The sequence below is a fragment of the Molothrus aeneus genome, chromosome 18, assembly GCF_037042795.1.
Source record: "Molothrus aeneus isolate 106 chromosome 18, BPBGC_Maene_1.0, whole genome shotgun sequence".
NCBI lineage: Eukaryota > Metazoa > Chordata > Aves > Passeriformes > Icteridae > Molothrus > Molothrus aeneus.
This window is the reverse complement of record NC_089663.1, coordinates 13,248,170-13,264,875: the sequence shown is the minus strand read 5'-3', so window position 1 is coordinate 13,264,875 and position 16,706 is coordinate 13,248,170. Positions and strand designations below refer to the sequence as shown.

The window sequence follows — 16,706 nt, the reverse complement described above, 5'->3', positions numbered from 1 at the left end:
CTGAGAATCAGGGTGAGCAATGTCACCAAAATTACACAAAAAAGCAGCAAATCCACATGGGAATGGAGTGGGGGAGAAAGAAACAGCTCTGTGCTACAGTGGGAGCCTGGGGATATTCCATGGACTTCATCCTCCTTGAGCTTTTGTGTTCAAAGGATTGAAAATAATAAAAATCGTTCAACACATCATTTTATTACCTAACAGTGGACCTTCTCTGACTAACATTTTGAATTTCCCAGCACGATAAAAATCATAAAATGATAAAAACCCCCTGCAAGCAATGGGACAGCACTGCCAACTCCAGAACTGAACTCTGCAGAAAAAGGGAGCAAAACAGAGAAAAACAGGAAAAAGGAGGTGGGAAAAGCAGGGGGGCAGCAGCCCCAGCCCTGCCTCCCCCTGCTGGGTCAGACCCCTGAAAACACCAAGTTTCAGAGAGAATTTCAAGTTCAGCATCTTCGTTCCTGCCCTACAGAACCCCAGAGGGCTCAGGGAGTAAAAACAGCCCTGGAGGGCCTGAGAGCACTGGGACAGGGCTCAGGGATCTGCTCACACTTTAGAGATCAATTTCCTCCTATGTTCCTATTTTAAATGGGCTTGAGGAGAATGGAAAATGGAATGGAATGCTAATAAAAGTGGCTTAGGTAATTCTTCTGCACCAGTTTTATGCTCCTGAAATAAAACGCTGACCATGAGCACGAGATCTTTTCCAGTATTTCAAGCTCACCTGGAATGCAGATGATTAAAAGGGCTGGGTTACACGTCAGAATTCAGGGTAATTTATCCAGTGAAACAGAAGGGGATTTGTTGGAAGGGCCAGCCTTTGAGCACAGTGCAATTGCTGACGTGTTTGGGATGTACATTCAGGGGTGACTCTCAGCTAATGAAGCCCCACTGGAGGAGCAGGGCAGCTCAGAGCAGTGTGAGCTCACATGTAAATGCCATGAATGTCACGAACATCATGAACAGGAGCTCTGGGGGAAGGATGTGCTCGTGCTCCTCACTGCCTGGAAGCAGCAGATCTGAGCCTTTTGCTCCCAGCCTTCCCACAGAGAGCAGGAGCCCAAGCCCTCAGCATTCAAGGCACAGCCAGGAGCTGGAATTCAGTTCAGGATGGGACAGATCTGCCTCCAGCTCCCTGCCTGCCACAGGCCCCAGACACTGCATCACTCTCACGGGCCCCCGTACAAAATGTTTAGGTAAAACCAAAGCCCGCTACCTAAATACATTCGAGGTGCTGATTCTGGAACTATTTCAAAGCTCAGTTTTGTTTCTTCTCCTTACACTCTTACTTTTGTCCTTTTCTTGCTTAATATCTCTGACAGAAGCTGTGCCCTTTCCCTTTTACCCATCATGAAGTTCATTGTAGTAACTACTAAAACCAAATTACATTTGTAAAATAAAATACCAAATCCCATGTCTGCTCATGTATCCTTTTAATGCAAATAGATTTTAAAAATCAATTAATGCTGAAAGAAGGTATTGTATATCCTCCTGCTGTCTGTGCAAGCTCCCAGTGATTATTTTTGAGGCAAGAGTGCATTAATGGTTATCCTGTGATGCAAATTAGAACTGAAGAGGTGCCAAGCACTTTGTTTGAGCTTCTTGCATTAATTGTTCAGCTTCAGCTGGTGTTTCCCAGGGTGAGGTGAGTGAGCCAACACCTCCCTGCAGCAGGGAGCTCCTGCCTCGCTGCTTCCATCCCAAATGGCTCCTCCTTACCCCTCACTGGGTCTGCTGATCAGCACACAGAAAAATCAAATCTAATTTACCTCTGCAGCTCACCTGAAGGAGCTCATTCTATTTCCAGAGTTGACCAAACAAGTATTTTCAAATTATATTTCCAAATTCTCTGTTGTAACTAATGCTGTCTGGAGGAATTTTGTCAACATAAAGTTTAGTAAATGATGCCAAAAGAAACAATTTGGCATCAGGAGAGACTGGGTAACAACAAATGATTTGTTTTAAATGTTACAGAGAAACACTTCCTGAACTGCTCCACACTCTCTTCTAATCCTAAAGAGCTTTTAATGCCAGACCTCTCTGACTGTACATCAGCAAGAAATGCTCTCTCTGAAAGGACAAGCAGGGCTGGGAACAATGCAGATCATTGCAATTCCTGCACTATTTAGGGCACATTTAGGAGCATGCATATCTGCTAATAGAGTAAGCATTGCCATCACACAAACATACCCACTCTGCTGCTGCCAGCTCCTTCATCTCCACGGTGAAAGCCACTGCAAACCTGGTTAAGGGGACAAAAATAGTTGGGATCATCTGCTTAAAGTGTTTAAACATAAAAAAAGTACTTAAAAAAAAAACCTTGGTAAGAACTAAGATCAGAGGCTTACAAAGCTGATCCCAGCTGAAAGACAAAAGCAGGCTTTGCACTTGTTCCAGGAGAAAATTGTGGTTAAACCAGCAGCAGCTCCTCAGGCTTTGCATTTGTTCCAGCAGAAAACCATGGTTAAACCAGCAGAAAATCATGGTTAAACCAGCAGAAAACCATGGTTAAACCAGCAGAAAATCATGGTTAAACCAGCAGAAAATCATGGTTAAACCAGCAGAAAATCATGGTTAAACCAGCAGCAAACCATGGTCAAACCAGCAGAAAATCGTGGTTAAACCAGCAGAAAATCATGGTTAAACCAGCAGAAAATCATGGTTAAACCAGCAGCAAACCATGGTCAAACCAGCAGAAAATCGTGGTTAAACCAGCAGAAAATCATGGTTAAACCAGCAGAAAATCATGGTTAGACCAGCAGAAAATCATGGTCAAACCAGCAGAAAATCATGGTTAAACCATCAGCAGCTCCTGAGGCTTTCTCACCCAGAGCTCCTGGGAAGGTAAAGTGGGGATTCCTCAAAGAGAACCCCAAACAAGGGGACAGCTGCCAGTTTACCCAAATTAACGCACAGAGCTGCAGCAGGATTCCCACAAATGCTGGATCAGAACTCCCACTTTTGCTTGTTGAAACAAACCTTATTCCCCTCCATGTGCTCTGTGGGATCTGCTTTATGGCCCTGCAATGAATTTCCCACCACAACCTGACAGCTTTGAGGTTATTAAAGCCTCTGCAAACGCTGCCTTTGTCAAGTTGCAACACGCTCCCTCCCCAGATTGTGCAATTATCCTTTCAATACATCACATTAACAAGCATAAAAAGATGTCACTTCTAAGTCTACAAAATACTGTTCAATAGGAAAAAAAATACCCCAGAGGGGTACAAGCACCATTTAGAGGGATTTGATTAAAAATGAAACACTCATAATGCCAGACAGTGTTCAATAGTTTGTTTTATGGAATGTGCTAGGATATTGTACTGGACAAGTAATCTACAATTCATGATGCTTTCTGCTTAGAACCCTGCAATCAATAAAGAAAAAAAAATCAATGTTTCTTTTAATAACTATGCAATGAATAACAGCAGTGATGCCACTGGAGAAGAGGTACATTCAGAATAACTTCTAGAAAATTGAGAGGATTTTCCTGTAGTACAGAAAATACTGTAAACTACACAGGGATGTCATAATACATTTTGAAAGATCATAGATAATTCAAGCTATTAAGGTATACTTCAGGTTCCCAACTCAATACCATTAAAAAACATTCAGTAAAGCAGATTTTGTATTAGCTGTATTTGTGACAGATGATATTTTAAACAGAGATGGATCAAATGGACACACAGAGATTGTTTTTATGTATTTCTCATTTTGCACAGTGCTGAAATCCATCTGACACATTAGATATCTTTTTCTTTTCCTTCAGACCTGTTTAAAGAACAACTTCTGATTATTTGATAACAAAAGTAAACAAGTACATAAATTTTTTCCTGAGTGGAACCTTCAGTTGCTCTCAGCTCCAAGCCACACTGAGACACAGGAACATGCCCCAATGATTTTTCAATGAGTGTGATTAAGTGCTGTCTTTAAAATCTGTTTACTTACCACATTTTATAGGGGATTACAGCCAGAGCAGCACATCTCTGCCAGCGCTAAGTGAGCCAATAATAGCTGGGAATAGTGAGGCAGCAGCAAGGATGAAGCAGGAGAGAGGAGCCTGGAGCAGATCCTGCCTGACCCAACTCCATCCTGCTCGGGTCTGCAGCCACAAAAAGGTTTCCTCCCCCACCACAGCCATGAGCAAACACTGCTGAAGTCAACAAACCTTTGGATCAGCCAGGAGAAAACTTCTTTCCTGGGGATGTTGAAACTATCAAACACGCTCAAAAGTGTTCTTAGTAATTTCCTCTGGTTTAGGATCAGTTCTTGATCTACATTTGATGACTACACTGGCATGGCACTAGAGCTTTCCAGACTTTAAAACACCTGAAAACACTCCCTTGTCACCTCCCCCAAAAACTGAGGGAATTTGCTTAAAGACTTTTTCAGTCCGTGCTTCTTTGCTCACGGGCCCAGGGAAAGGATCACATTAGCAGGAGGAAAAATAAATTCAAAAAAAAACCTGCTTGTACCAGAGGGATCCACTTTCCAACAGGCATGCTGTGAACAAGCTGTGTGTGAGGAGCAGGGAAATACCAACCAAACAGGCTGCACACAGGCTGCATGTTCTGCTCAAACTGTTCCCCTCCACCACTGAACCACAAATAACAGGTAAAGGGCACCAGGATTTCGAGCAGCCCAGTGTTTTCTGCTGGCCTCCACATCTTCGGTGCTTCCAAGTGTGTGTGGAAAACTTCCTAAAGATCTGCCACACAAAAATGCAATTTCCTGTCAGAAATCTTCCACCCCTGCTCTCACCTGGCTCTCTCCAGCACTGCTCCCATCACCTCGTGTTTCTCTTTACATTTGATGTCTTCGTTGACATCTGTCCCACCAAAGATGATTCCAAAGGGAATTCTGCTCCCTGCAAAGCAATGAGAAGTTGGCCAATATGTTCATGTAATGACCAGGAGTGAAAAAGTGCACTGATAACTCTGAAGCACCTATCTGAGCAAAAATCTGTGAAAAGGAAACTTGAATTTTGATTTTTTTAGCACTGTAACCCCACACACAATAACTTTGCACTTTCACAGGACATCAAACCAAATGGGAAACAAAGTTTGTTGATAAAGACAGGAAATGTACCATAGATTTCCATTTGTATTTGAAAGTTAAGTGAGCTGTAAGATCAGGATTTATTAGCATTGCTAATTTCCTCATTACTAAATGAGAGAGCAAGCAAAAAGAATGAAAGACTAATTACCATTCTGGCTACTTGGAGAATTTCCTTGGCATTTGTTGATATTATACTCTAATGTTTGCAGGTGGAGGGAATTGATGTGCACTATCAAAGCACCACTGCCTCTAATCTTCCAGAGACAGACTGTCTGTAATACCACATAAAATATGCACTGCCTCGGTAAAGAATGAAAAAAGTGAATAATTATGATGCCATCTATTAGGTGTGTTGATCCTGTAAACAGAATTTCCAGGATGAGGCCCAGCAGATCAATAGTATGGCAGCAATGGTAGTGCAATCCTAAATCTCTAAATGTTCTAGGAGCCAGGAATGTTCCCTGCATCCCTTTTTTGTCCCAGAGGTCTGCAATAACCTTTACACTTTGACTATGATCATCTCAGCAACCTTACTGTTACTGTCCTGCCTTGCAGAGATTTTTGGTTTATTTTTCTTGCAGCCACTGCAGATACCTTTTAGAACAGTGTAACTGATTTGTTGAAACTCCTGAGCTTTTGTAAGGTATGAGGCTTTTCAGGTCACTTGGGACTTGGAATAGGTAACAGCAGCAGCATTTGGGCATTGCCATGCAAGTTAAACTCCAGTAAAATTGTACTCCAAAAAACAGTCAAAATTCACCTTTATCTTTTGTTCCTCAGCAAAAATCCCCAAAAAACCCAAAAAAGATGGTGCTCAGACTTTGCATAAGCCTCCTCCAAAACAATTCAAGGTCTTGCCAAAAAACCAATCATCCCTGTGTTCCAACAAGCCTTAATCCAAATGTGAGCACAGCTCATTTTACATTATTTTACATTTATTTTTTTAATTTGTATTTTTTGCGTTTGTATTTCAGGTCCCTGCTGAAATCAGAGCCCCTCTGGAGCAGAAGGAGCCCAGGCACAGCAGACACAGTAACTGAGGCTGTCTGCAAAGCCCCAGCACAAACTGGGGGCCCTGCTGAAGTCCAAACCAACCCCAGAACTGCCCTGAGATGGGTGGAAGGTGCAGTTCTGTGCCTTTGAACAGATTTCTGTAACCCAAGGTGCTCTCGGCTGAGGATGCACAAACTGCAGTTTCAGCAGGTGAAATTACTGTCTGTAATTCTCAGAGTGCTCCTAGTGTATCATTAGTGGCAGGCTAAAATTTTGTTCTCTGTGGCTAAAGAGAATAGAAAATTTTATTATTTGTCTGATAACATCCTGTGTCCTGCAGTCTGCCTGACAGGAATGTTACTTCACATTGAAAAACCCTGACTCGTTTTTGAGCAGAAAAATCAAATTAGCCTCCCTGCTTCCTTGCATTGGAGCCCAGCTCTCCTTGGCCAAGCCGCTGTGCTCTGAAAGAACACATGTCCTGAAAGGATCCTGATGTTCATGTAATGCTCTCATCCTGGGGTAGCTAAAGTACTTAATTACCAAAAGCACCATGTGGTTTAAAAGTACATTTATTCAGTTCTCTCTCGATCAGTTCTCCCATTGAGAGGGATTTTTAGCGTTCCTGAACGTTTGCTGAAATGGATAAACAGAGTGAGGGTATTCTGTGTGGGTTTAGACATTTCTGGCCATTTGTAGCAGTTAGGATTCACTCTCTTCCCTTGCAGGACTTTCCTGGGAGGTATTTTTATTGCAAAGCAGAAGGGGGATTACCTTGCAGCAGTCTGCCTCCTTTATAGAGGTGAATGGCCAGGGCTGCATCAAACTTGTCTGAGGAGGTCAGGTTTGCTATTTCAGCTGCACTTTCATACATGAAAGCATCTTTAAGAACACAGATGTGACCTGCAGCATGTAGATGATTCCTTCATAATGGGAACAAAGAGAAAGAGAATAAAGAAGTCACTATTAATGTTACAGGCACAGCAGCATATGAAGCAAACTTTATCAAAATGTTTTTCCTCAAACTTTGCTCTTTCAATTTTATGCCTTTTTTGTTCAAGCAGCCAAGAGCTGTTCACAAGGCTGGTTTTTTTTCCCTGGAAGACATTTGTTATCTTCACCACTGTGAAGCCACAGGCACCTTCCAAGCAAGGTAACACTGCATGGGCCAAGCCTGATCCACACAAAAATCAGAAAAAATGAAATATGCCCAGGAGCCTTCCTGACTCAAGTTATCATTCTGAAATAACCCCTCCTTTTGAAGGGAGGTGTCAGAATTCTTGTGTCAGAGTTTTTGTGTCAGACCTTGCTCTCAGAGATTCTCAGCCCCTTGTTCTGGAGAAGGGACACCAAGTGAAGGAAGCACAACATGTCCAGGTATTCAATGCTACTAAAAATACAGAACATCAAAAATGAATGCATCAAGAAAGCCAGAGAGCTGAATTGTGTTCCCCTTCTGTTTGAGGGTGGGTTTAATTGCTTCTTGTCTCAGCTCAACCATTTACAAACCAGGCAAAGAATTATTGAAATAGAAGCAAAAAAACTACACAAAAGTAATGACACAAATATTGAAGTATAAGCAAAAAAAAAAAAAAACTTCACAAAAGTAATGACACAAATACAACCTGCTTTAAAAATCTCAGTTCCAAAAAGAAAAATCAACCAGCAAGCCCCTGGCAGTGAGCTTAGGCATGCCCCTTTCCATGCAGTGGTTCTCAGATGGAAGCATTGCTGCAAGGGCTGCCAGAGCCAGGAACTGATTGACTGCAGACAGCCCCACTCCTGCCCCAAACCAGAGTCAGGTATCAATGCCCCAGGAACATCAGCAAACACACAGAGCAGCAAAGCTCACCTGACACGGGTGTTTGCACTGTCAGGATCACACAAACACCACAAGAACGTTCTGTGCTTGTCCCATCTCCTGGCACTTGATTCATTGATTGATTGATTGATTTCTCGTCATGTATTAATGGTTCTGGCATTACAAGCCTGCTGGCTCATTGACTGCCTGGATCGTGGCAGCTTTCATCTCCTGATTATTGCACAGCCTCCCAAGAAACGGGATTTTCTGTCCTGCAGAAGTTACTCATTCCTGCAGAAACTGGTGCTAAGAGTGCTGTAAATGTCTGGGGGCACTGGAAGGAATGTGCCAGCAGTGCCAGACAGGATGGAATGGCAGGAGTGCCAGACAGAATGGCATTGGAAGGAATGTGCCAGCTCCACCGGCACAGCACAGGGGCTGCATCGCTTCCTCAGCCCCCAGAGAAACTCCTTTTAACTCCACTGTTCCAAACCAGACCAATAAATTATGATAACTGCTAATAAATAATGAAACACGGCACGTTTTAAGCTCCTTATTTACACTGCTCAGCAATTCTTGAGACCAGTTGCTCCATGAGTTGGTTCCAAGAACCTGCCCTGCCCTTGCAAGAGGCTCTCCATTTATATCCCAATAATGATGCCCAAATCTCCCAGCTGGGGAGGGAAAATCTCCCAGGCATTCCTTGGGATGCTGGTGCAAGCATTCCATAATTTCACAGGTGCTCATTAAATGGTCCAAAAGGGTTTTTTTCCCATCAGCACTCCAATTACCGTAAATCACTATCATGTACAAGCAATATGTTTGCATATTACAATTAATTTGAAAATAACTCTCTCAGGACATCAGGAATCAAGAAACTCAGCCAGGAATTCCAATCAAAAGTGGTTTTTTTTAAAACATACTAGGGATGATTACTTCTCCTCCACACATTGCACAGCTCCACATCTCCCTGGGGAATGGCAGCTGCTTCTGCAGTAAATACAGAGGGACTCCCTCAAGTGTTCCAAGGCTCAGAGATTGTGCATTATCTCTACAAATCCAATTTTTTTTTTTTTTTACACATTTTTATTCTACTCAGGAGCACGTAAAAAATTTGCATACATCTTTAGAAGGAAAAATAAGCAAATATTCCCAGAATAATACAAATTCCCAGATTTAAACAGGCCTTGATCCCCTGAACATTCCATCGAGTTTGATCTCATTAATCACAAGCTTCAAATGATGCATCTCTGGAAATACCTGTGTGTAGAAGCTGAGTTATTGGGTAGTATTTAAGTGCTGAAATTTACAGCGTTATTTTCATATTTTCTAAATGGCTTTTCATCTTCATAACCAAAAAAAGCAGAGTGATTTTCACACATATGCTGTTACCAAGGAACACGATTAGGGAGTGCTGCAGAGTTATTGCAGGGATTTTTTTGGAAGCCTGATCTGTGTGTGAAGTCCCAGATGTCCCTGAATGAAGCCCAGGCACAGGAGACACATCATCCATATCTCTTCTCCCCCTGGCAAACGTCTGTTCACATTATTTTGCCATTTCATAAACAAATACTTTGTGAATGAGAAACAAAAATTAACCCAGCTCCTGCTGTCTGGGGATCAAAGACAACACCGGAAATGCCAGCTCTCAAGGCTACATTTTCTCTCTATCATGGTTCTTAACACAGGAGATAAATTCCCAAGTGTTTTAAAAACCCTGAATGTTGCTTGGAGCTAGAAATTGCCCTGCCACATTCTCCCCTTCTACTGACACTCTCATGGAAGCCAATGCCATGACTTGGAGAAATACTATTTCTAAAGTGGAGCTGAGCTGTCAGATCCCAGATTTTGGGTGTTTTTCTAAGAAGAATGCATCAGGGAGGGCTCCAGCCATTCAGTAAATGTGACAGAGCATTTTTAGAAGTATGTCTCACTGACCACTGCTTACTCTGCACTATTTATACACACCTGAGTAGTGGACAAAGCATTTGTCCCTCATTTTAGCATTCAGGAAATTAATTTCTCTTTGTTTGGTACATTTTTAACAGTCTTTGGAAATTACAAAGCTTGTAAGTGCAACTTTCAAGTGTGTTCTCTGCATCTACACTGTGTGCAGAGATCCTGCTAAAAGCTGCAAGCTTTTTCTGACACATTTGCACTTTGAGATTTCTATACAAAAAACATTTTTCTCTAACACATCTGTGAAATACCAAGCGATATTTTACAATGTTTAATTTTTTATTCCCTACATAATTGATCTTCTCACTTCTCCTGGCTAGCAGTTTCCCCTCCTCCAGCATGAATCTGCAGTTCACAGGTTTGCATATAAAAAAACAGTTTCAGAGTTCCAAACACAGCCTGGCTGACAAGAAGGCACAGGAGTTAAAAGTGTGCTTATTTCTAAGGTATTATGGTTGTGAAACTTGCTCTGTTTTCTGTGATGCCTTCCTTTCAACTTCTAAATTTCAACTGATACTGATTTAATGGCATTATTTGCAGACAAAGAATGTTTGATTTCCAAAAAGTTCCTGGTAGGTGGATACACTGACACTTTTTGAATGGCACAAAATAGGCTTCATCCAAAAATATTAATTATCTCTTTCCCTCAGCTGTCTGCTCTGCACAGCAGCTGTGCACCAACTACTGTTAAATGTATATGGCACAATTCAGAGCTTGTTAAGGGAGCAGAGTCATTTCACTGCCTCTCAGAAACTTGGCCAGACCTGAACACGCACAATTCCCACTGAAGCTCATCAAATTGCACGAGCTGAAACCCTGCCTGATCTCCTGTTTTCTTTGTAAATGATCTTATTTTTTTCAGAGTTGTTAAAACAGCATGTCCTTCACTTCATTTCCCTCTCAAACTTCTCCTTGAAGCAACATAGACAAATTGCACTGGCATGAGCGAACTATGAGTAAAGTTCACTGTGAATCACAGAAATTAAAAATGTGAGTGAGGATGGGGACCAGCTCCTCCTGTCTCTGTGCTCTGAACTCAGTAACTGAGCTTTGCAAGGACCAAAGAACTCTGCAAAGCCTGAACCCGTGTTACAAACAGCTCCTGCAGTGCAAACCATGGTGGGGAGCAGCAGCACTGAGGGCAGCCCCTGAAAATGGTGGATCTCATGCCAGGGTGCAGATGAACACCTGTCCTGAAAGATGAACACCTGTCCTGAAGGTTCCTGCTCTGGGAATGGCCACGCAGGGCCAGCAGGGATGTCCCAGCCCCTGAGCAGGGATGTCCCAGCCTGGGCAGGGATGTCCCAGCAGGGATGTCCCAGCCTGAGCAGGGATGTCCCAGCCCCTGAGCAGGGATGTCCCAGCCTGAACAGGGATGTCCCAGCCTGGGCAGGGCCAGCAGGGAGGTGCAGGAGCTCCCAGAGCTGCCCTGAGGACAGGAGGATCTCCTGCCCTGGGAGTGCTCCCCTGTGGGATTCCAACCCTGGCACACAGGGTAAAATGAAATAGTAGAAATGTTTGGATTATTGAATTACTCCAATAAATGTCTAAGCTCAAAACCAATTGTCCAGAGGAATGATAAGCACCGTTGGATTTGTGGTTTTAATTCTCTTGCAGCTGATTACCTGGGGATTTACAGAATGGCTCTCTTAAATGGCCAGTTAATGAGAGCCAAAACAATTTCTCCCTCTCCAGAAAACATTTACATATTGGCAAAACAGTTAATCTAAATCTTTCTAATTAACCTATTAATTCCAGATTTCTATTCCTCCTTACTACCAAGTAATAAAAGATGAACAAGACATTTCAAGGGACAGGGAAGAATAATTTCTTTTCTTCCTTGACACCCTCTTTGATCTCATTTCTAAGGCTGAACAATGGCAGCCTAAGCAAAGACTTTTGCTTAGTGCTGTATTTATTCATTGCTCATATTTTTTAAGGTGATTAAAGATTATGCACACCAATAGGAAGAAAGCCCACAGCACATTCATTATACCACTTGTTTTAGCAAGTTGATTTTTAGCCAAATTAAATTCTGGTACCTTTGTCACCACTTACTTTAAACTCAGGAAATGAATATCTTATTTATGAAAAGATGAAGCAGTTATTGGAAGAGCTGTAACACCTTAAACAGAGTATACATTGTGATATTAAGCCATAAAATTAATCTATGCTGGCAAGCGTTCAACCCAGAGACAACGTCATTGTTTCATTTATATTTAACCAAAAGTTCAAAATTTAAAAAAAATTCAGGTAAAGGCACCTTGCTAAGCCACTGTACCTCAGGAGAGTGTGCTCACATATTCACTATCAATATCTGTAATTAAAAGGCTTTGATATAATATGTGAACCCTTGCTTTTCTGGCTTTTTCAGACTTATTTTAACTAGAAACAATGCAGAACCTGCTTTCTACTCGATTAGCTCTGAACAGCTCCAGCCTAAATGTATGTCTGACTTCCCTCAAAGTGGAATTGAAGAAGACGGTAAGTAAATATTTGATTTGTAAAGGTAAATAACCTCCTAGAGGAAAATTGAGCAGTGATGTGCCCAACAATAACTAGTCTTGTACTATCCAGTGAGAGCAAAGGGTAAGATATGAAAGGCAATGCAGAATGCCACAGGAACTCTGCTGGAAAGCACAGGCATAAAAAGAAGTGTATATATATATATATATATATATATATATATATATATATATATATATATATATATATATATATATATATATATATATATACATAAAGAATTTACTTGTCTCAAAATTTTAGTAACAAGTGTTGTTTTAAAATAGCAAACCTTCAGCTTTCTCTAGAGTTTCTATCTCAGTGCCTGGGTGACAGGACCAGCAGATATGTCCTACCAGCACCTCATACAACACAGCAGCCCTGCAGAAGGCTCAGGCTGCACTTGGTATGGCACAAGCAGCATGAAAACCTAATGTCTGAGGATGCTGCTATGCATAACCTCACATGTGAGACAATGCACAGATCAAGGTCAGGGAAAACTTGTAATAGCAGAATATCCCAAGAGATTCATCCGAAGAGAAACAACTAAACTGCGGGCAACTCTTAGACAAGATGAACTCAAATCGTTATTGTGAGCCTCAAGAGGACAAAACCATTGGGAAATTGTTTATTTTTTATAGAGACTTATTTTTTTTATAGCTGTCATACACAGTGAAGGCCCAGCAGCAACGTTCTCAGCCACATCCCTTTTCCACGTCACAGAAGAAGCCAAACGGGAACATGTGGGATATTTCTGCGCTTCTGTTTGCTCGTGCCATTTCCCAGCACTGCAGCGCCGTGTCCGTCATCCATCCATCCATCCATCCATCCACCCATCCATCCATCCATCCATCCCCACGAGAGCCGCAGCCCGGAGCGAGGGCAGCACCGGAGCGGCTCCCGCACGGCTGCAGCCGGGGCTGGCTCTGGCACTGCCGGCCTGTCCGTCTGTGCCATCCCCGCACGGCTGCAGCCGGGGCTGTGCGGCACTGCCGGCCTGTCCGTCTGTGCCATCCCCGCAGCCGGGGCTGTGCGGCACTGCCCTGCTGTCCGTCTGTGCCATCCCCGCACGGCTGCAGCCGGGGCTGTGCGGCACTGCCGGCCTGTCCGTCTGTGCCATCCCCGCACGGCTGCAGCCGGGGCCGGCTCCGGCACTGCCCCGGTGTCCGTCACACTGACTGTGCCAGCCGGGGCTGGCTCCGGCACTGCCCTGCTGCCCGTCTGTGCCATCCCCGCAGCCGGGGCTGTGCGGGACCCGGCCACGCTGCGGGGCGAGAGCGGCCCGGGCTCCGCCGGCCGTGCCCGCTCTGGGCACGCACCGGGCGGGCAGCGCCGCAGCGGGGGCGGCCCCGCGGTGTCCCCGGCCCCGGCCACCGCCCCCCGCACGCTGCCAGGGCCGGCGGAGCCACCGCCCCCCGCACACTCCAATCCCGCTACGCTCTGCCGCCGCCCCCCAGCACACCCCGGCCGGCGGAGCCGCCGCCCCCCAGCACACCCCGGCCAGCAGAGCCGCCGCCTCCCGCACAGCCCGGCCGGCAGAGCCCCCGCACACCCGGGCCGATGGAGCCGCCGCCCCCCAGCACACCCCGGCCAGCAGAGCCGCCGCCTCCCGCACAGCCCGGCCGGCAGAGCCCCCGCACACCCGGGCCGATGGAGCCGCCGCCCCCCAGCACACCCCGGCCAGCAGAGCCGCCGCCTCCCGCACACCCCGGCCGGCAGAGCCCCCGCACACCCGGGTCGATGGAGCCGCCGCCCCCCGCACACCCCGGCCGGCAGAGCCCCCGCACACCCCCGGAGCCGCCGCCCCCCGCACACCCGGGCCGGCGGAGCCGCCACCGTGCGCCGGCGCGGGCCGCGCATGGCGGGCTCGGAGCGCAGCGCATCCTCCCCATCGCGGCACTCGCTCGCTCGCTCATTCACTCACTCACCGGATCCTGGCGGCCGTGGTGGCGTTGCCGGTCTGTGCCCGCAGGCACGCCAGCAGCAGCAGCCTCATCGCGGCCGCTCCGCTCCGCTCCGATCCGCTCCGCCCGCCGCCGCCTCACCTGCCCGCGGCCCCGGAAACGGCGCTGCGGAGCGGGGCCGGAGCGGCCGCGGCCCCGAGCCCTGCGCGACCAACCCGTGCGGGGATGGGCCCGCCTTGGCCGGTGCTCCCGGGCAGAGGGCACCTGCATACCTGGCAGAGGTCTGGGTGCCTGCCCACGCCTCTAGACAGCGCTGCGTGCCCTCGTTAGTCCGGCACAGAGATGACACGCTCGGACCGTGGCCGGGGAACGGCAATTCAAAGGCCTCCTGAGGACAGCATCACTGCCTCTGCCTCCTGCTGCCACCCAGGAGGTGCCTCATGCTCGGGGCAGGGACAGCGTTGGGAAAAAACCTAAAGGTGGGTAAGATGCCAAGTGCCAGAACAGCCAGACGAACGTGCCAGTCCGAAGAGTAAGGAATGGGATGCTCAAAGACCTCTCCCAGCATCAGGGAGGTCACAAAATGCAGCAGAACCAAAGGTGTGTGAGACCAGGGAAAAGGCAAGAAACCAAAGCAACAGGCAGAACCCAAAGATACAACAAACAGGGAAGAAAAAAGAACAAACCTGAACTCCAGATGAAGAAAACAATATCCCAAAGCAGCCAGCCAGTCTTCAGGATAAAAGTGTCCACCCCAGTTACAGCCAGGAACACAGAAGGGCTGAGCAGGGCAGCAGGCAGGAAGGTGAGAGGCCAGCTCAGGGAGTCTGTTGGGAGATTAATAGGAAACAGGTGGCTGATTGTAGATACCCCCTGAACGTGTTCCAACATCTTGTAACAATATTGAGACCAGGTGCAGGACATTGGTGGTGATGAGAAAGGAGCCGATTGGACAGAAAAGTCACTTCTTTGCTTATAACCTGGTCAGATTGCCTGATGTAATTCACAACAGGGTCACACAGATGCCAGCTTCCCCAAAGCTGGAGAAGACAGGGAAAAGTGGTCTTCAAAAACCTGTAGTGCCTTGTTATTCATATTTCACTGTCAGGTAGACAGAGAAAAAACAGGCCACATAGAGAGAAATATTGAATTTCTCTCTATTGAATGCAGAGAAATATTGAATTAATAATTTTTGAAATAGTACTTCTTCCAATAATTTGTGTGGATTTCTGAGGCTAACAGGTGTTCTGAAATTGAGGGTTTAAGCGTCATAAAAACACACAATGGAGTGGGTTCTGGCAAACTGTAAACATTTTGGTAGACAGACTCATGTTTTGCTAAGGAAACTTAATGCTGCAGAGCTGTGTTAACTGCATCTCACTGTTATCCCTTAGATTCAGCACAACATTCTTTAGACCACTTCAAACTCCACTGGAACTAAAAATTTTGGCTGCAACCTAGAAGAGAAACAAATCCTGCAGAAATGCTAGAAATAGGATAAGTGCTAATCTAAGGGTAGGCAGAACCAAACCATTGGGTCTAGAAAGGTTTTGTCACCATTCTAGAAAGTGTTTCTGGCATGAAATCCCACTCCTGCTGAGATGTGGAGGGCTGTTGTCAGTGGGGCCAGGATTCCAGCCTGGAAGTGGCTCCTGTGAAGCACATTTGGGCTTCTCAGCTGTCACACAGTCTGAGTGAAGCTCCACAGGTGCCTTTCAGCCCCTCCTGGTGCCACGATGTCCCCACAGCCCATCCAGGTGTGTCACACCTGGCAGCTCTGGCAGTGTGTGCCCAAAAATGGAGATTCTGCAGCTGTACCCTGGATCTGGCTGTGAAAGCTCAGAAAGCCACGTTCTGGGTTAGCAAAAGCTGTCCAACACATTTAGTGTGCAACACAAAGAAGAAAAAACACAAACATTAAAGTGAGACAAAGCCTGCTCCATGAGAAATGAGAAAACTCAACCAGTCACCTGAGAAATAAAGAGGAAATAAAGGAAACATTCAAAGAGATCTCAACACGTTATCACTATTTATGGTAACTCTGGCTTTATGCTATATAGGCTTTGACTGAAAAAATAATCAGGAAACGTGCATTGCATCTTGAAAACATGGAAATGCATGAATGTATTCATGTATAGCCACAGCTGCACTCACTGTGTGCATAGGAGGAGTCGTGGATGAATCAGAAGGAAGTTTTAAACACACTGTAGCTAAGTATTGTTTGGAGAGAAATTAAAACCTCCTTCCTGCTGTACTTCCAGAGAGAACAGTAACTTGTGAATTTAGTGAGAGTACCTGCATCTCTATTCCTGAAGGCTTAGGTAACATTTTAAGGTACATTGCAACTGCTGCTCAGCATTGTTAGGTGTTTGTACCAGTTGTGGGACAGGTCAATATAGAAATCTCACCTCACTCACCAAGGTAAATTATGAAGGGTCTATACATGAAAATAAGACACAGTAATACAAAGTGTGCTTTATTACTTT

General features: G+C 45.5%; 1 protein-coding gene across 3 annotated transcripts in view; it reads right to left on the bottom strand.

Annotated features, from left to right (window-relative positions):
* Positions 1 to 14,990, bottom strand: part of GLT1D1 (glycosyltransferase 1 domain containing 1) — a 35,968-nt gene extending 20,978 nt beyond the window's left edge. Inside the window, exons 1-4 of one of the 3 annotated variants that reach the window (XM_066562401.1) lie at positions 14,907 to 14,990; positions 6,826 to 6,974; positions 4,762 to 4,867; positions 2,194 to 2,245 (exon numbers count right to left, since the gene is read on the bottom strand). In XM_066562401.1, the coding sequence (XP_066418498.1) occupies positions 2,194 to 2,245; positions 4,762 to 4,867; positions 6,826 to 6,925 (258 nt within the window). In that variant the 5' untranslated portion in view covers positions 6,926 to 6,974; positions 14,907 to 14,990. Of the gene's footprint in view, positions 1 to 2,193; positions 2,246 to 4,761; positions 4,868 to 6,825; positions 6,975 to 14,131; positions 14,181 to 14,244; positions 14,362 to 14,906 lie in introns of those variants that run through there. The other 2 variants (XM_066562400.1, XM_066562403.1) reach the window with 2 other exon arrangements.
* Positions 14,991 to 16,706: the final 1,716 nt, after the last annotated feature.